This window comes from Ascaphus truei, chromosome 1, assembly GCF_040206685.1.
Source record: "Ascaphus truei isolate aAscTru1 chromosome 1, aAscTru1.hap1, whole genome shotgun sequence".
Classification (NCBI taxonomy): Eukaryota; Metazoa; Chordata; class Amphibia; order Anura; family Ascaphidae; genus Ascaphus; species Ascaphus truei.
The window spans coordinates 350429023-350455158 of NC_134483.1; the positions used below are offsets into that span (position 1 = coordinate 350429023).

A 26136-nucleotide genomic window follows, 5' to 3' on the forward strand; every position below is an offset into this window, starting at 1 on the left:
AGAGACAAATATTGCTTTACAAAGGCACCCAAAGATAAAACGATATGAATATAGATAGCAAAGAAGGAAATGGAAACCAAAAGCACGTGAATCTAATCACTGTTTGTAAACCAGTGAGATGTCAACTTCACTTCAACTGCTGTACTGTACATCTCAGCCAGACACACATGTGTTGATGTTTATCACACCAAAGTATTGGTCTGGAAGTATCAATCACATTTTCAAATGTATATTAGCATTCTAAGAAAATCAATATTTTGAAGCCAAAAGCTATTTGTCTTATTCCAAATTATGCAGCACTGTAATGTAGTTCCAGGAGCTGTCCTCAGATTTATGGCCAAGTAACTTTATCATTAAATTGAGTTTACAAACTGTATAAACAGGAAGATTTTATTTCTTGTAACTTGTTTGCTAAGAAAGTCACTAAGACACAAGCTGGGAGATAATTAATCATTTTTTTTCGAAGCCACACTGCAACAACTATACGATCTAAATGGCACTGATAATAAAACAGAACAAGTGAACTCAAATGGTAATAAAAAAAATAATGAGAGTTACAAAGTTTTAACAACGATAGATACAAAACTCACAGGGCTACAGTGATCAGTCATGGTGCTGCGTTTTAACTTTGTAAACGTAAAACTTTGATACTACAGTAGCTCAAGAATACTATAGCTCATTCGCAGAATTGGAGTTTATCTGCAACAAAACTGGAGTATATTAAACTGAAATAGACAGGCCAGAGTCTAATATTTCACAATGTAGTTGCCTAGACAAACAGCATCTATTTATAGCAGTGCCATGGGAGGATTGTTTATTGCCCCTGATGAAACAGTGTTACAGTATACTGTATCAGTACAATGCATTGGGATATGCATCAAGCATGCTTTGATGAGGGATCATCAACTTACTTGAAACCCTCATTTCTCTCCTGCTTGAAGAATCTTCCCCAATGACCATTTCTTGTAAATGTTATTCTTCTTCTTCAGGTGTCAAAGGTGCCCTTCCCGTCGATCTCTGGTGTTTCAGCCCTTTTATATGGGCTAAAGAAATGAACATGATCCATCAACACATTGGTTGCTGTAACATGTTTATCACCCTTTCTGATGACGTCAATGGTTTCGCCAACCAGCGTTGGTATGTTGGTTGACCTAATCAGAAAGAATGTGTAATGTGTTGCTGTAACCATTGTGTGTTGTGTGTTATTTCCCACGTGGTAAGCGATGGCCATAGCCCTAATTCAAAATAATGGCAGCTTTTCCCAATGGCGCGTTATGTATGCTGCGCTGCAGCATGCAAGTGAGATAATAATGTCTGCTACATCTGTATATTGCTGGAAAAAAAGTAGAACTCACCATATAGCTTTTCGTCTTCTGGTTTATCTCCAATAATACTGTCACGAAGTTGGCGCAGCTTCTCCTAATATGTAAGCAAAAAAGTGGGTTAGCTACAATTTTTTACTTGATTTTCTGGTTATCTCACTATGGGGTAGATCAGGGGTGCACAAACTGCGGGGCGTGGGATTTTATTGGGTTGGACGCTGTGGCGGCCCCGCAGTCTTCCCTGCGGTCTTCCCCAAGGCATTTAAGTTAAATGATGGGGGTTTGTGCGAGGCCTCTGCAACCTGAACTTACCGGGGTTCTGTAGTCTTCTGTACACATCGTCATGGCAATGCAACATAACGTACGCATCGACATGGTAACGCGCGTCAAATGACGCTGTGGGGTCATGTGACATGATGTCACATGACGCCGGGTCACAGAGAAGGGGGGGCGCAAGTGCTGGGACTACACTCTTCACCCACCCTCTCAACCACCAACAAACCAGGTAGTTTGGTTGAACCCCTTCATTACCTAAGTCGCTAAGGCAGGGGAGCGCAAACGTTTTGTCCTGTGCCCCCTCCTTGCTCCCCCAGTGCTCGTGCCCCCCCTCACCTTGTATCCAGCATCAAATGATGCAGCGACGTAATGTCACATGACCCCACGGCGGGATTGGTGTCAAATGACGCCACGGGTCATGTGATCTCACGTTATATATTTAATTGCAATATATACCTGGCATCTTGCTTAGCATATGGCTAACGCGAGCCAGTGCTACAGCCAGTCAGCGCTTATCCCGACTGTTAACTGGCCATGTGCAAATGAACGGCCTAATGGACATTCGTTTTCCATATAATTAGGTTTGAGGATACCCATTACATCCAGGGAAACTAATGGACATAAACTATTTAGGGTCACATTAGTAGCCCAGATTTAACAGAGCTTTGTGTATCTACCCCTATGTTTCTAATTATGGATGTCATTTGTTTTTAGATCGAAATCTAAAGTTTGGCTTTTCCACACTGATATTTAATTATTAGATTAAAGCTAATATACATTGAACAATATCATATCATAACATACTGTGAATCTATGAGGATACACTACATTTGCCAACACCAATGCCGCAAAGTTAAGTGTTACATGGGTGAGACCTTTTTGCTCTAACATTAACTGTACAGTCATCAGAAACTTCATACAAAGGATATTGATCAACTACTGCCATTCAGTGAATAGGCTTCTATGTCTAATCCATATGTATATTGATGCAATTCTATGAATACTAATATACCTGTTGAAGGAGATCTAATCCAATTTTTTCATTCTGCCACTGTTGAAATTTAAGGAGTGCTTCATCCATGCTGATAATACCCATTTTCACCTTCTCTTGCAGCAATATGAGCTCATCTTGTCCAGTGGGCATACCGTGTTGAAGCATAACAGGACTCTCATGATTTGCAGTTTGCACTTTTTCTGTGATTACTAAAATTTGATGGTCACCACAATTCAGACAGGACGATAGCAAAACATTGTTACGGGCAAAAAGATAGCAAATTCAAAAGTCATGTAGCAATGGAGGTAGACAGAAGGATAATGGGGCTTATGCAGAGAGGATCGTGATTTACTGTGAAAACGGCAATGAAATAGCCACAGTTTTGGCATAAATTATGGCCGTATGCAGAAAGCGCCTTTACCTTCTTTTAGCAGATGGTAGTCAAATTGCCAAGTTTTCCTGGCTACCTGGAACATGCCATAGTAAAGGGCAGAATGGCGCGTTCCAGCGCTTCAGTCCTTCTGGCATTGCACGCTAAAATAGCATGGCGAGTTCCAGGTTCTCGCCACGTGTGTAGCGACTTTTACACTTTACAAAACTGTTCTGGCGGATTTTAAAAATCGCGTCATTTTCTCGTGACTAAAAGATTTTCTGGCGAGTTTTTTGGCCAGAAGATGGCGCTATTCCCTTTCCGGTCCTCTCTGCATAAGCCCCATTGTGTGGTATAGACATGTGTGTTACTATCAGAAAGAATTACTGTAGGTGGAAACATTTTACAGATCATTGGTAAAACCTCAACTGGAGTACTTTTTGTAGTCACAGAGGACACTTTCACATACAGGCTTTCAAGAGCTACAACAAACAAAAAAAACTTCTCTCTGCAAAACACCGTATTTTCCTGATTATAGTGCGACCCCAAAAATAAGGTGATACCTGTACTCTAATTTTAGAAACAGCTGGAAATCAAACTGTTTATACTCACTAACTTTCTCTCTCTGTCTCTCTGTGTGTCTTTCTCTCTTTGTGTGTCTCTCTCTGTCTCTTTGGGCCTCATGCAGAGAGCAGCGCTATATAGAATTGGAGAGGGGGAAAAATTGTAGCTTTTTTGGAGAGTTTTTTTCTCCATATGCAGAAAGGGCAGAAAACTGCATTAACAAGCCTTTCTGCATATGGAGAGTTTCAACCAGCGCTATAAGCGCTGTTGAAACTTGTAGGGAAAAAATCGCGTTTTTTTTTTTTCCCTCTCCACCGGCCGCGGAGCGCCAGCTGCTTGGTGGAGAGGAAAAATGTTGAAAATCGCGCCATTTTTTGGCGCTAACAGCCACTAGATGGCGATCGCGGCTCTCTGCATACGGCAGGAAAAAAAACTGGAGAGATTAGAAACTCTCCAGCCGCGCGGCGAATTTCAAACAAAAAAAAAAAAAAATGGCGCTTTTTTTAAAACTTGCCGGTTTCTGCCTTTCTCAAGGCAGAATTCGCCAATTAATGCCGCTTTCGCTTTTTGCGCTGCTCTCTGCATGAGGCCCTTTATCTTTCTCTCTGTTTCTCTATTTCTCGGTTTGACCTTCCGGCCACAAGCAACATGGCTGCCTCGGGCCCCCAAGGTGGAGATTGTGGGCGGGCCCCATTATAAGGCGCGTGTGTACTTTTCAACTTAACTTTACTAATAAAAAAATCTCTTTATAATCAGACAAAACCAGTAATTCCTAAAGATTTCAACATTTACTAACCAAGTTTGGAAGAAGACTCTTGCAATAAAAAGATTCACTTAATAAAAAAGCAATGGCCATTATCGAACATTAACAACACATTGAAGTGCATTGCCTCTGATGATCAGTCATGAGTATCAACTTTTATAAAATAGACTCCTAAATCTTTACGGAATATACAGTTTATTGTACTGATCCGCTCAGTTCTTGTTTGGAGGACGCAGGATGGTATGACCAGTGAGGTCCAGTAGACATTTTAAAGGTTGTTTACATGTCAGTTTGGATATTCCTTTTGTAGAATAACATTTCCCTTTTTAGAATCCAAGGCAGATCATCAATTTAAAAAGAGGTGCACAGGACGGCATAGTGTAAATCCTTAATTTAATACAAGAGAGTTAAAAAGAGCAATTTCACTCACAATATAAAAAGCCGCACTCATCTGCAGAAGTATATGGAGCAGTACACGGTGTCTCAGCAACAGCAAGCATCCGCAGCTGTACTTTACGTTGTGTAGCGTTCCTTCCCACAATGCTTCTTGCCGTTCCACCTCCCATGTCGTGATGATGTCAGCGCTTCACCCAACTGTTACAGGGCTGATTGGAAACCTACTGGATCTATAGAATGTGCACTTTGATGCTCGATAGTTTGAATGAAAATATAAATACTATTAATTTTGTGTCATTATGCCTTGGATTCTCTGCGTTTTGTTGTAATGTAGATATAGAGCTGTTACGAGATAGTTTTTAACATCTTTCTGTACATTTTGGTGTATAATTGTTTTAATTGATGGGGCAACATTTCAATTGGTTCCATAATTACTGTGGGCTATATTAATAGTACTATCACTTAGCCCAAATATCCCCTTATGGGTGAAGCGCTGATGTCATCATGTAATGGGAGGCAGAATAACAAGGGCACTGTGGGAAGGAATGCTACCATGAGGAAGAGTACTTCTGCAGAAGCTTGATGTTGCTAAGACACTTGGTACTGCCCCTGCTACTTCTGCAGATGAGCCTGCTTTTTTACTTTGTTTAACTGTGAAATTGCTCTTTTTAACTCTTTTGTATTAAATGAAGGATTTACATTAGACACCCTGTGCACCTCTTTTCATTTTCTTTTAGATTTGTACTGAGACAAGGTCAGTCCGTGAGGTTTCAGTGGGATTCTATGTTATGATCTCTTGGACATAACACCAGAGTCGTGCCCCAGGTGGCATCGTAAGAGAATCTCCCCAATATGTCATCACTGCTTCTGTCCACTAAGCCAGAGTGGACAGGGTTAACATTGTGAGGAAAAGGGACACAACTTTAAAAGACTTAGTTTGTCAGCCCCCATAATACACTAAACTGTGATTTTTCTAGAAGACTTTCTGTTGGACTTTTAATATGGTATTTTATGTTTTCTATTTTGTTGCTTGTTCATTTTTCACTATAACACATACAAGGAGATTCCGTTTCTCCTGTGGCAAAGGTTTTTCTTTAGTGATTGGAAGTGCACATGTACTATACTGTATATTACTAGAAATGCATATTTACACAGCCCCCTGGGAACACTTCACACTATTTTTATTTTTACGATTTTCAAATAGCACTGGTTACCACCCTTTCTCATTTCAATACCAATATACTACAGTATATGACACAAAACTTCCAAACAGTGCGGGAACTATTATGGCAGTGCAGAATTCATGACACACATTGAAAGAAATGTTGAGGTTGTGGACCATGTGAATTTTGAGCTCCACATTTTCTGTCTAAAAAGGACTTTCCACAATCTTGCTTACTTGATACTAAATGACACATTTTTGCTATTCAATGTTTACTAGATTGAAGGGATTTGTACAGCTGTGACAATGCGTTAAAACCCTGATTAATAATGAGATCTTCTCAGAGGAACTCGTCACAAAAATCTCCAGGGGAGATGTTCATGTCTTCTTTTGCCAACGGCCAGCAGGTCACTTGTACGGATGTGTATAAATTTAAAAGCAGTAATAAAGGGCATTTTTTTTATATTTGGCTGGTTATTGTATTTCCAGTTTGTGACATTTAAATATTGGTGTCTAACAATATATAACTATACTTTCAATGTGCAGTAGACTTCACTTTTGTTAATAGCCCAAACAGGCCCACAGACAGCTTTCTCGGGGCTAAGGACTACAGTTTCCACTGGATCCTACCCACCCCAGTGTTGGCGGCCTTGCGAAACTTCCCCCTCCCTCTATCTCTCACGTCCCTCCCATCCTCTCCCTCTTTTACTCCCCTCTCCCACATCCCTATCTCCCACACCTCACTCTCTCCAACACCCCACTCCTTTCTCTCGCACACCCTACCTCTCTCTCCCATGCTCTGACCTCTGCCTCACGCCCCCACCTCACTTTCCCTCACCCCCTCTCTTTCCCACACCCCCACCTTGCTACCCCATGCCTCCACCTCTCTCGCTCATACCCAATCTCTCTCTCCCATGCCCCCACCTCTCTCCCAATGCCTCCGCCTCTCTACCTCATGCCCCCACCTCTGTCTCCCTCGCCACCACTTCTCTCTCCGTCCCGCCCTGTTGATGTGGATGTTGGGTCGGCTGCCAGGCTTGAGGCAGCGGCCCGGCCCCCGCAGCCCCGGGTCAATTGTCCCAGCTCTCCCCCCTTGTCAGCGGCCCTGATCCCAAATGCCATTATCATAGTCAAAGTACATGTCGATTTGAGAACATAAATCGAGATTGAGAAATAAATCGAGATTGTGCTAAAATATCTATAAGTCTCTAAATTGACTTTTCACATTTACATCTTAAATGGGTAATAACAATATTTAAAAAGTCATTCATCAGTTTCAGGAACACTGATTGTCCATTTTTCAGGCATAACTATAATATTAATAAATATTTTATTTCATATAACCCTGACAGTGTACGCAGTTGTGTACATAGAATTCTGCAAGCTTAAAGTATTCCTGCTCCATAAAGTTTGCAATTTAATCTTAGTGCTTGAGGCAGAGGGAGGAAAAGAGACCTGTTCAAAGTTTCAAGGACCCGACACTGGGATTTGAGCTAGGCTCCTCTGCTGATCAATTTAACAATTTCGCTTTATAGCAAAGTATGTTGTTTTCTGGGAGAACAATGAAGCCTAATACATCTGTATACATTGTAAGGATTTTTATTCCCTTTACTATTAAGCGAGAAAATTAATTAATACCTAAGGGAAGATTCTCTAACATCTGGTATGGGTAAATGCACTGCGACACTGCAATGGCACTAATGCGGGAACGGAGTGTGTTAACCCATACTGGAGGTTAGCGAATCACCTCTGTGCTATTTAAGATGTCTTTTATAAGCCTTAAAGTAGCACTTCCTTGCACCTCCCAACAACAAAAAGCAACCATTATTTTTACCTTATACACACCAGAGGGTCCCAAAGAGCTGAAGCGCGGACGTCTTGGGAGCCCCTGATTGCCGATATATATTTTTTCGTTTGCCAGTACTTGCAAGGAAAAACAATGATGGCTAAAAGTTAAATGATCTCAGATTCCTCCCCTTCCCAGTGCTCCCCTGCTGATACCCGCTGTTAGCGTTTGGTGCGTACGCCGGCCACGCAGGTTTTCCCCCGGCCACACACTTTCTCTACCGCCCGCTTCCAGACTGTGCCTGGGGGGCTCCTCGGCTGCTTGGAGGAGGGATGGACTGGAATGGGGGGAGAGCACGAAGGCGGAGGGTAAGGCCTGCGCGGTGAAGCTCTCAGTTTGGTGCCGCATTGAGTCGGGTTAGCCATTTGAGCATAGACTTGCCCATGAAAGGGTTGCTTGATTTATTTATGAAAGGTTGGCCAGGGAAGGATACATCGAGTTAGCTATCCTTGGCAATAGATTATGGTTCGGAATATAGCTCATGATTGTCTGGCACATTACAACGTTGCCACTGTGAGACATTAACTTTTAACAGCTGTGATTTATTTGTACACTTTTATCCTCCAGTACCATGGAACTCTCTCCTCCTGCATCTCACTATGCGTCCCTATTTCTTTTTCTGTTTACTGTTTCCTCATTCCTTTGTGAGCATTTTTGTTCTCTACAACATCTCAACTCCCCACTGCACCATTATTTATACACATCTCTCCCAACAACTAATTTACCCCTCAATAAAAAACACCCACACAAATCCTCTATTCACACCCTCTATCTACTCCTTCCTGCTGCTGGGGATCTTCCCTAAGCCTGAAGCCAGACATACACACCTGATCTCACTCATGTCTCCCTGCTACCTCTTCCCCTGTAAATGGTGTTAACCTTTTCATTTAACACTGACCTTCCTTAAATTTTACCCCACAAATCAAGCATCCCTATAGCCTGCCCTCATGGCTAATGTACAACACTCAGTCACTCCTACCACCAATTGTGACCAAGCACTGCCATCTACAGCACTTACTCCTTCACCTGCTGTCTCTATAAGTTTCCCATTAAACCCCTTAGATTGTAAGCTCTTCGGGGCAGGTATTTCCTTTCCTATTGTCTGATTTTGCTGCACTTATTGTATAATTATAATTCCCTGTACTGTATTCTTTGTGAAGCGCTGAGTACACTTTTGGCGCTATATAAATAAAGACATAAAATACAATACATGATTAAGGGTTCATCGAGCGGGAGCAGAGTGTATTGTCTTCTCTCGCCTAATCTTTGGGTGCAGCTTTCGGTATGGTTAGTCATTTTGAGCGTAGGCTTCCCCCATGAAAGGGATGTATTTATGAAATGTTTAACTGGGAGGGATACTTTAAGTTACCTATCCTTTCTGTTTCCCTGGGCTCGGAGTTATAAGGACATAGAACAGGGTATCTGGCAGAAGGGAGAGAGGGCCTTAACCACGTGGCCACCAATCTGCATGTGAGGCATGCAACAGGCCACTGCAGAAGAGGGATTGGGTTTTGGGTTTAATGTTGCACTGTTGGTTGCGCTCCCTGGCCTACAAGACATGCAGGGGCGGAGTGGGGACGCACGCGCGAATGACGCTCTCCCACACACTGCCGGCATTAGAGGCGATCTCATGGCCGTCAGCAGCTGGGTCTGGCCCATGGGAGTCTGCAGTGGGAGAATTTGCGGTGGCATGGGTTGCTGGTGTAGATAGAAAATCAGAAGTATTTTGTGAAGTGAACCAATTGGTATTGTTAGCCACTTTGACCTAGGGCCTGCCACCTTGAAAGGGTTGATTGTTTTATTTATGAAGTGTTTACCAAGGAGTGATACATTGAGAGTTACCTCTCATATTCAAGTATGTCTTGGGCTGAGAGTTATCATGACATAAACATGGTTAAAAAAACAGAATTAAAATGAGTGGAAAGGGTTACACAGTACAGATACATGAAGATAGAATGTATGCTGTTCCAGGGAGCACGGTTCGTGGTTTAACAGTATGGTGATCCGTGTATATCACAGTATCAAGGGGCCATCATAGAGGATCTGCTTTTAGCTAATTCTGGCTAACGGGTAGCCGGGAGGCGCGCCCCATGCCCTGCATTAAAAGATGCCCTGCATTAAAACACCCTCTGCACCTCCCCCGTGTCAGTTCCTCCCGGGGACTGCTCCTTCCCCCTACTCACCCAGCCGGTGGGCGACGACGGTAACCGGGGGGAGGCAGGTGAATCCCAACCCTTCACAAATAAGCTGCATGCAAGAATTTAGTTTTTTTTGCTGGGAAAGCAGCAATACCTGATAATTTTCACTTGAATATCCTTATGCGTAAATCATTCTTACCTTGAGAAGGAAAAGTGCCATATATTTTGTCCTCCACTTGTTTTTGCTGGAACACTGTAATAAAATAAATGCACTTATTGTAACTACAACAATGGATCAGTCTATAGTCTTACATGTATATAATTGGCAAATTATACATACAGGTGAACACTTTCAGATAGGTTCTTTGAATCTCCCGTGATACCCTGAAGGTAGTGTTACATTCCATTAGGCAATATGAAAGGTGCTATGGGCATCAATGCGGTCTCCTTTAACAACAACAACAATAATTCTTACATTTGGTGGTTCACCTCCATTAAAGCTGCAGTTCAAGCTCCTGTTTTTTTTTTTACTTCAATAGTTTCATGTGGGCAATCTCTAATTACCTAAAGAACTACATATCTGCCAGTCAATTCGTTCTCCGTCTATTGATCGGCGAAGTTTGGCGACATCTTTAGATATGGGGAATGTAAATGTTTGCTATAGGAACAAGCATGCTTGTTAAAATAGAATACAAGAAAATTGGTCTTTCAAAGTTGTTTTTTTTTTAAAACAGAAAATGCTAAAAGTATTTTTTCTAACTACAGAACTGATTTATTAAAAAAACCACACATGCAGGATTTTGCTTGAACTGCAGCTTTAAAGTGAAAAACAGGGTTGGAAAAAATGGTCATCGGCGACTCTGAGACCATTTTGCATGTCATTTGCTACTTGTTACTTGTTTTTCCAATGGCTAGACTGGAAGTGTTAATGACTTCATATTTTAAGAATCTGCAGATATTAAAATTTTCTTACCTTTTTTTATTTTAATAATAAACATATTGTAATAGACATTGGATTTCTTTTGAGTGTTTTGATTCATTGCAATCTAAGGCTGCGCTTATAGTGCCTGGCGACGGCGACGTTGCAAAAAATTTGGAAGACGGCTAAATTTGATTTTTTAGGGACAGTCGTCACATGTGATTGTCTCTAAACCAATCAAATTGCGCTGCCCGCCCCCTTTAGTGACGTCACTGGCGACCGTCGCTAAATTTCTTTTTATAACTTTCGCTGATGGCGACGTCATCGGTCGCGTCGCCTTCGTCAGCACTATAAGTGTGGCCTAAGGTAACATCCTGTCATCGGGGAGTTACAGGGTGAGATGGTAGACTTTACACTGTCAAAGAGAAAAATACTGCTAGGCTAGTGGTTCTCAACCTTTTTTCTACCTAGATTTCCGTATTTGTAAAGCACAATTTCTGATGCACCCCTTCAATAGTCAGAGCCTAAATGAATGGAGAATGTATTAATAATTAAATATCATTCTATATTTAAAACTATTTTAAAATCTGAAATAGTTAGATCGTGTAATTACATTAGTTATATGTATTCCTACAATACATGCCTGCAATGGTAATTAAATAAAAATATTATTCATACGAGTCAAATAATTTTCACACTTAGGACTAGTATTTATATGTAATTAAAGTTATGGGCATGTATTGTAGGAGTAACCATAAGTAATGTACAATTTGTATTTGATTATTAAAGCTGATGAAACTTTTAGGTAGACACAAATAGTTAACTGGAAATCCCAAACTTAAATACCTTTTGTTAAAGATGTCAAGGACGGGGGCTTCCGGTGACGTCACCAGGGATGGTTGGGTAAGCGTGGAGCTCCGTGGACCCGCTTGTATAATCTTAATTAAAGCTACCTACACCACCTGATTTCCCCCCCGATTTCTGACTCAGGACAAGGGAGAAAGCACCCAGAATGTCCAGTAAAGGGAAGAAGCCCACAAATCAAGGGGTTACAAGGTATTACTCACCGCCGCAGAGGAGAATGGAGGAGCCGGCAGAAAAACAAGATGGCGGCGGAGCACGAGGCCCATCAGCCGCCGCGAGTGCCCGAAATGAACCAGGAGAGAACCCGGAGGCAGGGGAGCCAGTGACAAGAGAGTATATGGAGGAGCTCTTTGCCTCTATGCACACCAAACTCCATCTGTCATTACAAGCCGATTTAAAGGAGGCAGTGCGGGACATTAGGAAAGAGATCTCTACCCTAACAGCGAGAACGACGGAGATCGAAGCAAAGGTGGAGGGCACCATAACAAGACAGACAGCAGCAGAAGAGGAAATAATCCGTCTAGAAGAGGAAATAGTGGCACTGAAAGAAAACCAAGAAGAGCAGGAAAACCGGGACAGACGGCAGAATCTACGCGTCAGAAATGTCCCTGAAACGATTGCCCCCTCTCAAATTAAAGCATACATATTGGAACTGTTCGCAATGATATGCAGGGACATCCCTGAGAAAGACCTGGAAATTGACGGGGCCCACCGCGCCCTAGGGCCTAAATCAGACGACCCCAAAAGGAGAAGGGACATAATTGTAAGACTGCACAGTTATTCCTCAAAAGAAAGGATCATATCTGCCAGCCGAGATATGGAGTCCCTTACCTTCCATGAAGAAAACATCCAGCTGTTCAGCGACCTTTCAAGGCAAACAGTATTCCGGCGCCAAGAACTGAAGCGTCTCACCTCTCTTCTACGTGAAAAAGACGTGAAATACCGGTGGGACTTCCCCTTTAAGTTGATTGTCAACAAAGGGGACGGTTCTTCACAATGCGACACCCGGAGGATATGCTGCCGTTTGCCCAGGCGCTGGGACTGACCCCCCTCTATCGTGGCTGGAGTCCCCCCCAGCTAGGGGTCAGAAGGAAGACAGAGGCAGTCCTGCACGAGCCTCCGAAAGGATCGCGGCCCTCCAGCAAAATGTACCCATAAATAAATAAATAAAGAAATAAAGAAACATTTGACTTACCTGGTTGCCCCTGGATGTCCCGGGATTCAAGAATCGCTGAGCTTCAATCCCCATCCCTGAAACAGCTCCGCAACCCCACCACAACTCTACCACCCCAGAGGACGCTCGCCATCTGACTCACCCACCAGGCTCCCTCTTGCAAGAAGGAGGGCCATCGCGAGATCCCCCGAAGTTTCACCGTTCGCCAAGGCCGACCACTGCAGCAACACCCCGGAGGGTCCCAGACACCCCGCAGAAGCTCCGAGGAGGCAGTTTAGGAGTCGGAGACCTGATCGAGTAGTTCCTGAAGCCCAGCTGAATCTACCTCCAGCCCCTGGTGACCGCCGCAACACACCCCCAGACCTATCGACTGACCGGAGAAATCCTGCAGCAGAACACTCCACCGGTCGGGGGAAGAACCATACACCCTGGCCTTGTCCCGCAGCGGCAGCCCATGTGGAGAAGATACGCTACCGATCCCTGATTCCGATGCACAGGGCGACCAGCCCCTTCCAAGCAGTGACGGTCCCGATGCAGCGGAGGGTTTGTGGGGACTTTGGGGGGGTGGGGGGAGGGATATTATTTTTACCGTAAAGTCCCTAGGAACGGGACAATCACGCCACCCTCCCCCGGCCCGTCCGAACCCCCACCCCTGTTCCCCCCCACTTAGGCACGTTTGTGGTGATTCCTTAATAGCAAGAGAAAAATTGGGCAGAAAGTTGTATAATGCACCCTGTACACCCCCCCTCCCTCCCCTTACCTCTCCCCCCCCAACCCCGGGGTTCCCCCCCCTCCTGCCCTCCCTCCACCCACATCCCTCCCTGCTAGCTCATCCCCTATGTAAGACAGGGGTAAATGCCCCCTATAGATGTGAGACCCATGCTATAGCATTGAGAGATGAGGAACCTGGTGAATCAGTAAAAGTGATATGTGGAATGTGATAACCAACATGGAACATGGAAGGAGGGTGTTGCAGGGTACATGCAACTACACACGTGGTTTCTTGACAAGGCTGTTTTATTTTGCCTTGAAAAATATACAGCACACAAAACAAAAATAGCTCTTTTTCAGCAACAAACGAAAATGGCTTTTCCTTCAGCAAACCGAACAAAACAGTTACTCTTTAGCAGATATATATATGCAGATACCCTTTTTCTATGCAGGGGACAGACAGTTCACAGTTTCACTACTTTGCTACTCAGACCTTGTTTTCAGGAATCACGTTAGCAGCTTACACCTCTCTCATCAACAGCCTCCCTCTGTCTACAGCCTGGGTTTTAACACACCTTGATTAGGCAGCTGGGATCCAACTAACTATCCTGAGGTTCCCAGCTGAAGTTAACCTAGTCAGTGCTGAACTGCAGACTAGACATAGGTTTTCCAGGCATATAACTGGTGGCTTTTGTTTACCCTGTCACATTCCTCCCCTGTTAGTGTGTGGCTAGGGCTATGCACGGCTGAAGCCCGACCATCCACCCCTTCTCTAGAAAAGAAGTCAGTATTTGCGTTCTCTTTTCCCGGTCTATGCTGAATCTCAAATGAGAAGGGTTGGAGGGCCATATACCACCTAGTCAATCTAGTATTGGAATCCTTCATGCTATTTAACCACTTCAGTGGAGCATGATCCATCACCAAAGTAAAATGGACTCCTGCCAGGTAATGCCTCAAAGCCTCGATTGCCCACTTTACTGCGAGGCACTCTTTCTCAATCACTGCGTAGTTTTTTTTCCTTGGGAACAATTTTCTACCCAGGAAAAGGATAGGATGTTCAACTCCCTCAAACTGTTGTGACAACACTGCCCCTAGCCCTATCTCTGATACATCTGTTTGCACTATAAAAGGGCTGTTGAAGTCTGGGCTTCTAAGGATGGGACCCTCTGATAGACACCTTTTTATGTCCTCAAAGGCTCTCTGACAATCCCTTGACCACACCACTTGTGTAGGGGCACACTTTTTTGTGAGGTCCGTTAAAGGGGCTGCCACTTCCGAATAGTTGGGGATGAACCGCCGGTAGTACCCTGCTAAACCCAGCAGAGAGCGTACCTGCGTTTTTGTTTTGGGGGTCTGAACTTCTTTCAGGACAGCTACCTTGTCGGCTAGGGGCCTTACTTTTCCACCTCCCACTGCATACTCTAAGTATTTGGTTTCCGCTTTAGCCAAGGCACATTTCTTAGAGTTGGCTGTGAGTCCTGCCTCTCTTAGAGATTTGAGGACCGCTTTCAGCCTATTTAGATGGGCCCACCAGTGTTTACTATAAATGACAATGTCATCTAGGTAGGCTGCGGCATAAGTCCTATGGGGCCTCAGTATCTTATCCATGAGTCTCTGAAATGTGGCTGGGGCTCCATGCAGTCCAAATGGCATTGTCACAAACTGGTATAAACCCATGGGAGTGGCAAAGGCTGTTTTGCATTTGGACTTTTCCTCTAAGGGTATTTGCCAGTATCCTTTTGTCAAGTCCAACATGGATATATATTCCGCGTTACCAAGGGCGTCAATTAATTCATCCACCCTTGGCATCGGATATGCGTCAAACTTGGATACCGCATTGGCCTTTCGGAGGTCCACACAAAATCTTACCTTCCCATCGGGTTTAGGGACCATAATTAGTGGACTACACCACTCACTGCATGATTCCTCAATCACTCCTAAGTGTAACATTTCTTGTACCTCCTTCTCTACCAGAGCCCTACGACTTTCAGGCAACCTATAAGGACGGGAACGTACTTTTACCCCAGGTGCTGTCTCGATTGCATGGGAAATTAAGTTAGTTTATCCTGGTAAGTCAGAAAAAACATCCTGGAATTGAGTAATTATTGCTAACAAGTCCCCTTTTTGTTCAGAGGACAACTGTTTACCCATTGGGATTTTATCGTCACTCACGATGTTCTCCCGTGGAGGCTGAGGACCCAAGTCCATTTCCTCCTCCACCGGGTGGATGAATAGAGACCGCTGTATCTTCCAGGGTTTCAGCAAGTTCACATGGTAAATTTGTTTACCCTTCCTGGACCCTGGTTGAGCGACCTCGTAATCCACATCACCAGTACTTCGAATGGGCCCTGCCATTTGGCCAGGAGTTTACTCTCACAACTGGGTAAAATTAACATCACCTGGTCTCCTGGGTGAAACACTCTCATGCGAACATTCTGATTGTAATGTCTCTCCTGACTGTCCTGGGCTGATCTAAGATTCTCCCTGGCAAAATGGCCGACCACATCTAGGCGCTTCCTAAGGTCTAGTACATATTGCAGGGTATTCTTAGTAGGGAACTGCTGTTCCTCCCAGGACTCCTTTAGGAGGTCTAGGATACCCCTGGGTTGGCGGCCATAGAGCAATTCAAATGGAGAGAATCCCATGGAGGCCTGGGGAACTTCCCGCACTGCAAACAGCAGAAAAGGGAGAAGTTCATCCCAGGCTCTCTTCTCTGAATCTACAAATTTCTCAGCATCCCCTTTAGCGTTCGGTTAAATCTTCCCACCAATCCGTCAGTCTGTGGATGGTAGACCGATGTCCGAACAGACTTGACCTCTAGTAACTTTAAGACATCCTGCATCAGTTTAGCCATGAAATTTGTACCTTGGTCTGTCAACATAACCTGGGGAAGTCCAACCCGTGAGAACAGTTCTAACAACTTGTTGGCTACTTGCTTCGCCGTTGCTGTTCTCAGGGGGAACGCCTCAGGATATCTTGTCGCATAATCAACTATTACAAGGATAAACCTGTGTCCTTTCGCAGAAGGTTCTAGAGGTCCTACCAAGTCTACCCCAATCCTCTCAAAGGGAACTGACACCAAGGGTAGAGGAACCAAAGGGGCTGGTTTTTGTCCTTTTGGACTAGTTAGCTGGCACTCCGGACATGCTGCACATAGCTTAGCAATATCACTATGCATCCCTGGCCAATAGAATCGGGATGAAATACGGTCCAATGTTTTATCCCTGCCCAGGTGACCACCCCAAGGGACAGTATGGGCTAGAGTGAACACAGATTTAACAAACGCCTTGGGAACCAATATCTGTCTGGTGACCTCCCCTGTTTGTGTCTGCCTATTCACCCTATATAGTATATCATTTGATAGCTCAAAATGGGGGAATACTATCACCCCCTGTGCATCTAAAATCTGTTCATCAATTTTCACCACCTTGTCAAACTGCCTAGCAAGGACTGGGTCTTCCCTTTGCTTCTGGCGAAAGTCAGGGAGATACAGGTCTGGTAAATCTCCAGGGCCCATATCCCCCTCCCTTTGGCCATCCCCAGCCATGACTTGTGACCTCTGACTACTAGAATGGTCACCTTGAGACCCAGATTTCTGCAACCAGTCCTGTTTGTCCAAGCGTCTTTGCTTCCGAGTCTTTTGAACCCGGTGTCTACTGGGAAAAAGGTCTGCCGAGAAGGGGAACAGGTTGCCAGGGTTCTCCTGAGCCCTAGAAGGAGGCTCCTCGTGAAGGACTGGGGCCATTAGTGTCATGAGAGCTTGCGACAGGCTGTAATTGACACCAAAACTATATATAAATATATATATACCTGGGTTTGAACTGGGACGAGACTTAAGATATAATAAAGTGATTTTATTCCTTGATAAAGGTGAACACAGCAAATATGTACAAATAACAGGCAAAATATAGACACTTACTTAACATGGAAATGATGACGCAGTCATATCTGGACTGGCAGTTCATGCAGCACTCTTCATAGTCATCAAGACACCAAAGACATGACAGACCTCTGGCAGGAAGACAGTGCATAGCGTTTCTCTCAGCAATCAGGAAATCATTCAGCAAACGAAGGCACAGGAATATAGGGAACAGCAGTTTATATATCCTTTGTCCCTCTATTCTTAACCTTAAGCACAGGGGATTGGTTTTCAATTACCTCCAGCCACTCACTAACGTGGGAAAGCATTCTGACCCATGCCCCCCTGCTAGTTGGCACATGTGCAGTAGAACTCTGGGGGTCTCATTTCTGAAGCCCCACATTTACATCAGGAATGCCAGCCAGTCTATCCATTTGGAGTTCTGGCAGGAAAACCTTTGTTGAAAGGTGTGAAGTGGGACACTTAAAGACTGATCTGGCTTGAGCCTCCTCCGCCCTTAGGTAAACAGGGAGGGTGACAAGATCCTTTGAAGAATACTTAAGCCCTAGACAGTTGGGCGTCTCCTAGGGCCATCTGCTACCTTATGGCCAAAAGAATTTCCTCTAGAACTTATCCATATCTTAAAATACAATATAAAGCATAAAACATAAACGTATTAAAATATCTGGTTCCGTTGGGTCTAGCAGGTCCAAACTTTCCAGTTCTCCTTGCCAGAACTGGGTCACCATATGGTCCAAAAAGCGACTTGCTACGACCCAAGAAACCGCAGTTACACAAATGCACATTAAATCATTTTAATACAAAAATCTCCATTGACAAAGAAATCTCAGCTTTTCACTAAATCCCCATTGAAAACAACGGGCAGCTCCGCCATAGACTTTCAATGGTAAATCGCCGCCATTGAAGTCAATGGGGTTTTTCTTCCATTGAAGTCTATGGGAAAAGTCCCGAACTTTAAGGGGGTCCATACTCTGTCTGGTTGGTCTGAGGGGGCTGGAAATGGGCATGCATTAAAGCCGGAATCTTGGCTACATGTCACCCAAATCCCATCCCTCTGGGCATTCCAGAACCGGAGATATGGACTTGCACATTTCAACATTTTACACTTAGTCATTTTTCTGAGCTGTTTCTGCCGCCGCCATTGAAGCCTATGGCGCGACCCGCTCTATCTGGTTCGACCCTTATCGGGGGTCCAGGATTCGGGGACCCAGTTATGGTCGAGTGGGGGGAAGCCTAGGAACTAGGGGCAAAAAGAATTTTATTTCTAGGGCCCCCAGAACTGTTTATTCCCACATCAATTAACGTTGAACTTGACCCAGTGAGTTTAGCTCTTTTGAAGGACATTGTATCCGCTTTGCGGTTTGCGGTCTGGACGGCAGCCAACTCGTTCTTCGAAAGGTTACCTCGAGGCAACTCCATTGAAGTCAATGAGCCCATTGACTTTCAATGGGAAACCGCCGCTCTCCCTCTCTGACGCCACCTGCTGGTCACTACAGGAACCAGGACTAAAACAGCACAAACTCCTATTGAAATGCATTGAGCCCTAATGGCGGCCAATGGGGACCTGCAAAATGGTGCCTGAAAAGGCGGGAAAATTACACAAAGAGCTATAATCATTAAAGAACTATTAACCCTTGTGCTCCCGGATGGATTCTAGTGTGTGTGTGATGCAAACACTGAGTAACCAGACATTACAATGGAACAGGGGAACAGGGGAACATACATTTACATGTCATAACAAGGGTTACATCACATTTCTGGACCTCAGCCCAGTTAACCCCTTGTCTCCCTGGTGCAGTCAGGGGTGGCCAAATGGGGTGTAACCCCTTTAATCCCGGGCCAAATCCCCTCCATCGTCACAATTAGGTTTGAAAAGTAAGGCCAGTCCCGACCGAGCACAATGGGGGCAGGGAGCCAAGGAGTGACTCCTACTTCGAGGTAAGCCTCCTGACCTTTTACCTGTAGCCGGATTTTGGCCGTCGGATAGCATTTTACATCGCCGTGTATACATTCTATGCTCCATGGGGAGTCAAAAGAACACACGATGGGCAGTAACAGTTCCTGGAGGACCAGAGTTTTCCCAGAGCCCGAATCTATAAGGGCCTGGACGTGTTTTCCCCCAATCAGGGCTGGAAGTAGCCAGGGCTTGTAATTTTCCCCAGTAAAAGCCGAGGCGACGGTTCTTCTGAATGAACAATCCATCAGTGGACAGTCCACATACCGGTGGCCTTGTTCTCCGCAGGCGGAACATGGGGAGGGTTCCCTCGCAGGAGGGGGCTGTGGATAGCGCTCCACTGGACCGGTTACTGGAGACCAGGCATCTGGTGGGTCCTGTGGGCGACGTCCTTGGAAGTTCCTCTCACTTTGCGACGAGCCGACATCCAGAAGGAGATGAGGGTCTCTGCGGGGACCAGCATTTGGACTCCGTCCTTGCTGGAACGACTGCTCCTTCCGTTGGACTAGGCGGTTCCGTGACGGGCCGTAGGTTCCCCATTGATCCGACCTCCCTCTTTGGGCGTCCGCTAGTGCCGGAGGAGCCGGGTCCAGGACACTCGCCTGCTGCTCAGCCCCAAGGAAGTTCTCCACGAGTCGGACTGCCAAAGCTAGGGTTTCAGCAGCGTGGCGTTTTACCCACGAGCGTGCGGAAGGGGGTATTATTTGTAGAAATTGTTCCAAAACCACCTGCTCAAGAATTGCCTCCTTAGTGCACTCCTCGGGTTGTATCCAGCACGTACATAAGTCCAATAATCGCTGAGCAAGGACCCGGGGTCTCATCTTAGCGGTGTACTTCATGTTCTGGAACTGCTGCCGGTAGGTCTCTGGGGTCAGACCTAAGCGATCCAGTATGGCAGCTTTTACTTGGTGGTAGTCCATTGCCTGATCTGCTGGGAGACCCTGATATGAGGCCTGGGCTTCTCCTATGAGGAGCGGGGCCAAAGCAGTTGCCCAGCGATCTGTAGCCCAGCCCTGAGCTTCGGCGACTCTTTCAAAAGTCAGTAAAAAAGCCTCTGGATCCTCGTTCGGAGCCATTTTCCTCAGGATTATCGGGGGTCTGCTTGCAAGTTCTGGACTGGCAGACCCCTGGAATTGGGTCAGCAGCTTGGCCATTCGCTCCTCCTGTGCTGCCTGCTGCTGGGTTAGGAGCTGGGTTTGCTGCTGCAAAAGTCTTTCATCTCTCTCTGCTTGCAGCCGGGCCTGCTCCTGCATTAACTCTCCCTGCTGTTTGGTCTGCTCGCACAAAAACTCTTAAAAAAATTCTTCCATTTTTTTCATTCTTGTGTGTATGTATGGCCCTTTAACTGCAGGGGCCTTTCAAAATCCATCCCACTTCTGACACCATATGTTGCAGGGTACATGCAACTACACACGTGGGTTTCTTGACAAGGCTGTTTTATTTTGCCTTGAAAAATATACAGCACACAAAACAAAAATAGCTCTTTTTCAGCAACAAACGAAAATGGCTTTTCCTTCAGCAAACCGAACAAAACAGTTTCTCTTTAGCAGACAGTTTATATGCAGATACCCTTTTTCTATGCAGGGGACAGACAGTTCACTGTTTCACTACTTTGCTACTCAGACCTTGTTTTCAGGAATCACTTTAGCAGCTTTCTCCTCTCTCATCAACAGCCTCCCTCTGTCTACAGCCTGGGTTTTAACACACCTTGATTAGGCAGCTGGGATCCAAATAACTATCCTGAGGTTCCCAGCTGAAGTTAACCTAGTCAGTGCTGCACTGCAGACTAGACATAGGTTTCCAGGCATATAACTGGTGGCTTTTGTTTACCCTGTCACAGAGGGGAATTAGCAAAGATGTGAAAATCAGCAAATGTACATGTTAACCAGAAGTACTGGCGGGTAACCGCCAAGATCATGGAAAGGCTGTACAAATAAAGAGGTAACCTGCCCCAAGCCCTCCCCACCCCATTGTATCCTAACTCCGTCCACCCGTTATCCCTATCCCACCTCCCTGGCCACATAAGGAATCACAATTGTGCTAAAGGGAAGCTTCACACAGAAGCATACCACCCTCTCAGCGCAATGAGTAACAAAAACCGTGAACATAAATCATAGTTAGACACCTCAAAATAGAGTTATAATGCATGCCAATTAGGATGTACAGTCGGGGCACTAGACCCTACCCTGAATAGAAATTAAAATACACAAACAACGGTATTACAGTGAGCTCCAGCTAGCGAACATGCTAAAAGCCTCCTGTACTATTGAATCTGGTTAAAGCATAAGTTACAAATGTGAATGCACTTGGATATTTTTCCCCTAATGGGCACGGTTGAAAGTTCCCAACACAGTTGATTGTGATTTTTAAAATATAACCCTGATGTTCAAAGGCGATGTCGATATAATGTGAATTGTGAAGGAGACCCTCCTCTTATCCTCCCCTTACTCACATGTGCAGGCCCCCCCCCCTTCCCTCTCCCCCACCCCTCCCACCCCCCCTTCCCTCTCCCCCATCCCTCCCACTCCCCCCCTTTCCCTCTCCCCCATCCCACTCCCCCCCTTTCCCTCTCCCCCCCTCCCACTCCCTCCCCCCTTCCCTCTCCCCCCTCCCACTGCCCCCCGTTTTCTGCCCCCCCTTCCCTCTCCCCCCTCTCCCTCCCCCATCTCCCTCCCCTTCCCCCCCCTCTCATCCCCCATCCCCGTCTCCCTCCCCTCCGCCCCTCCCCTCCCCCATCCCTACCCGCCCTCCACCCAATCCTCCCCCTCCCATCCCCCTCCTCCCCCCTACTGTCGAGGCCCCTCCCCCACCTACCTGCCCTTCCCCTCCTTTCCCCCAAGTACCCCCCCCTCTCCCCGGTTACCCGCTCCCCCCTTGCCTCCCCTAGCCCACCCCCCCCTCTTTTTGATTGAAGAATGGATATTGGCAGGCAAAGCGCCCTACCTATTGCGGGGGAAAACCTATTTGTCCAGTTGAACCGCAATGCAGTCAACAGTGTGAGAAGGCGGCATTAAAACTGTATTGGCTCCTAGAACCAGCTTCTGACAAAGCCCAATATCTGCTGTAAGGCCTCCAAGCCAAATGTTATGCACAATGTTTGAACTGCTTATTACCAAGATCAAAATGTGCTCCCTAAACCCAAAGCGTAACTCAAAGCCCCAGTTACCGGGCCACACATACACGCTGCACACACACTTACTGCCTCCCCCAGAGTTCTTCCCCTTGGTTTCCCTTCTCCCCTCCTTCCCTCCCTCCTACCCCCCTCCCTGCCTACCCACCCCCCCACCCTATCCCCCTCCCACTAAACTGAAGCTAGCCTGAACCCATTCCCACTGCTGTCAACCAACGCTCCTGACTCGCAACCCAAGGTGTAGTAACAAAGCTACTTAAGGGTCCACGACTCACCGACCTTCCTGTGAGGTGAAAGACCTGGATCCACCCCCCAAGGGCCTTAAGCCCAACAGCTGACTAGTAGACTCACGGTTTTCACTTGTTCTAGGCCAATCAGAAGCCTAGTCTCTTTCTTTTTCCTTCTAGTAGCGTCCTGCGGACACTGTCCCAGCAGGACCCCCCGCCTGCCCTCCCCCTCTCCCTCCTCCTACCACCATCCCCCCCCCCTTCCCCGAGTGGACGACCCCAACCCGGATATGATCGCCCTACAGGTGACACGTCTCCACATCTTAGCTGGAACAAACAAAGCGCTAAAGCAGGACCTCTCTGTTGGGAAAGGTGAGGCCCCAAAAAACCTTAATGACAATAGCTCTTATGGCTAGTCAATCCGCAATCAAACTGGTCTCCCTCAATGTTAAAGGACTACAGAACAATAGAAAGAGACGACTAGCTCTTCAAGAAATCAAGAGATCTGGTGGAGATATTATTTTCCTGCAGGAGACGCACTTTACATCTCAGGACCCGCCCAAAACATTTCAAAACGCATTCCCCTTGGGGTTTTATTCCTCATTTAGCAGTAAAAAAAGGGGAGTTGCGATTTTAATCCGACAAGGAACCCCATTTAATCTAACAAAAACAGTAACAGATCCAGAGGGTAGATTTCTAGTAGTGTATGGAACACTCGCAGGTACGGCAATAGCCCTGGTAAATCTCTATGCCCCAAATGAAAATCAGACGGTATTCCTGAAAAAAATACTAGAAGACCTAGACCCAGAGTACCTATCCTCGATGATAGTGGGAGGTGACTTGAACATGGTCCTAAACCCAATAGAAGACAAATCCCTCATCCCGGGGTGGCTACACAGGCCCCAATCCCTGAGCAAAGGGAAGAGGTTCAGAGACATACTTAAGGAGTTTTCTCTGATAGACATATGGAGAACCCAACACCAAGGACAAAGAGACTTCACGTTCTTCTCAACACCTCACCAGACCTATTCACGCATCGATTATTTTCTGGGATCCAAGAACGTATTAGAGGCTTCTACAAGCTCAGATATCGGCCCGACAACATGGTCAGACCATGCGCCTATCATTTTTACTTTATCTATCCCCTTTGTGAAAACTATCTCCTACAATTGGAAATTGAACGAATCATTACTAAATTGCCCAGAAGTGGAGAAAAAGATTTAAAAAGCCCTCAAGGAGTACTTCACTAATAACGGTGGCTCTGTTTCATCGCCCGCGATCTTATGGGAAGCCCATAAGGCGGCAATTAGAGGTAATCTTATTTCAATTGCCTCCCATAAGAAGAAAATTAAGGCAAAAGCAATAAAAGACTTGGCGGAGAAAATAACTAACTTGGAACAACAACATAAAACTAAGCCATCCAAAAGAATTTTCAAGGTATTGACCGTCACCAGAAACGAGCTAAAAAGTATCCAACTTGAAAATGTGGAAAAAGCCCTTAAATGGACCAACCAAAGATATTACGACAAGGGCAATAAGGCTGATAGACTCCTGGCCACCAAATTAAGAGGCATACAAAAAAGGTCCCAGATAACGTCGATCAAAAATGGGTCTGGCGAGGTGTTATACAGTACAACGAGAAGAAAATAGCAGACGAATTCACCAAATTTTACACCAAACTCTATAATCTAAAGACCCAGAAGGGGGTCTCAGAGTTGTCGAGAGCTGAGGTGATCTCGGGCTACCTCGACGAATGTGAACTCCCCACACTGACAGAGGAAGAAAACTCCTTCCTCAATACCAAAATTACTAAAGAGGAGTTGGTAACCGCGGTGAAGTCCTCTAAAGTATCTAAAGCATCAGGAACTGACGGCTTCTCCAATGCCTATTACAAAAGATTTCTCCCAATATTAACTAACCATCTACTCAACTTGTTCAACTCATTCCTGGAAGGGAACCCTATCCCCTCGTCAATGTCCCTAGCTAACCTGGCCATTATTCAAAAAGAAGGGAAGGACCCGGCACAATGCAGTTACAGACCCATATCACTCCTAAACAATGACCTCAAATTATACAGCAAGATCTTGGCGAATAGACTGAACCCTATTCTGCAAAGATTAATAAACATTGACCAAGTGGGATTTGTCTCGGTGCGTCAGGCCTCAGACAACACCCGAAAGATCATCAACATAATCGAACATGTCCACCTCACAAGCTCCAAGGCAATGCTACTAAGCTTAGATGCAGAGAAGGCATTTGATAGAATTGCTTGGCTATTCCTTACCAAAACGTTAGAAAAATTTGGCTTCAAAGATGCATTTTTAGAGCGAGTCCAAGCGCTGTACCAGAACCCATCTGCAATTGTCAGACTTCCGGGTGGAAACTCAGAGAGATTCCAAATTAGAAACGGTACGAGACAGGGGTGCCCATTGTCCCCTCTCCTCTTTGCTCTCACCATAGAACCACTGGCGGCTAAAATACGGAATAATATAAATATCCAAGGCATAGCAATTGGAAAAACAAATTATAAAATCTCCCTATTTGCTGACGATATTATTCTGACCCTAACCAAATCCCAAACTTCCCTTCCTAATCTCCAAAGAGAACTGGAAGCATTTGGCTCCATATCAGGATACAAAATCAATAGTGAAAAATCAGAGGCACTCAACCTCAGTCTCACAGAGCCAGAAGTGAAACTACTTAAAATAAACTTTGCTTATAAATGGAGTCCTTCATACATCAAATACATGGGTGTGAATGTATCGAAGGACTACCAGTCACTATATCAGCATAACTACCCAGCTCTCTTTGACAAAATCAAAAAGGATTTGAGCAAGTGGGAAGGTTATCAGATATCATGGATCGGAAGAATGATATCCGTAAAAATGAACATACTTCCTAGACTACTATATTTTTTTCAAACCCTACCGGTCCATGTCCCTGGCTCAGAACTCAAAAACATCCAAAACAGGATGTTCCACTTTATTTGGCAAGGCAAAAGACCCAGAGTAGCGAGATCAGTGCTATTGTCACCACGTGGGAGAGGGGGCATGTGAGTCCCAGACATACATAAATACTACCAGGCAGCCCAGCTAAAACAAGCCGCACTGTTGAACTCTGACCCAACCCAACAATGTTGGTTCAAAATAGAGACACACCACGCTGAAATTCCTTCTCTGCCATCATGCCTTTGGAGCATGGAAAGAGGTGATATGCCCCCGCAAAAATTTAAATTAGGGACGACAAGACACACTTGGGAGATATGGCTAAAAACCAAGCTCAAATACAAGCTCTCTTCCCCTGGATCACAACTCACGCCAATATTCGATAACCCCAAATTCCCCCCGGGATGTAGGTCTAGACTATTCGATCAACTAAAATCGAAAGGGATCAAGACAATGGCGGACGTTCTGAGCCCAGGGAGGTTCCTGAGCTTTCAGGACCTT

General features: G+C 45.4%; 1 protein-coding gene across 1 annotated transcript in view; it reads right to left on the reverse strand.

Annotated features, from left to right (window-relative positions):
- Positions 1–26136, reverse strand: part of BANK1 (B cell scaffold protein with ankyrin repeats 1) — a 562852-nt gene that overhangs the window by 18429 nt on the left and 518287 nt on the right. Inside the window, exons 12-14 of the mRNA XM_075609123.1 lie at positions 10031–10084; positions 2611–2801; positions 1356–1419 (exon numbers count right to left, since the gene is read on the reverse strand). Coding sequence (XP_075465238.1) covers positions 1356–1419; positions 2611–2801; positions 10031–10084 — 309 coding nt within the window. The remainder of the gene's footprint in view (positions 1–1355; positions 1420–2610; positions 2802–10030; positions 10085–26136) is intronic.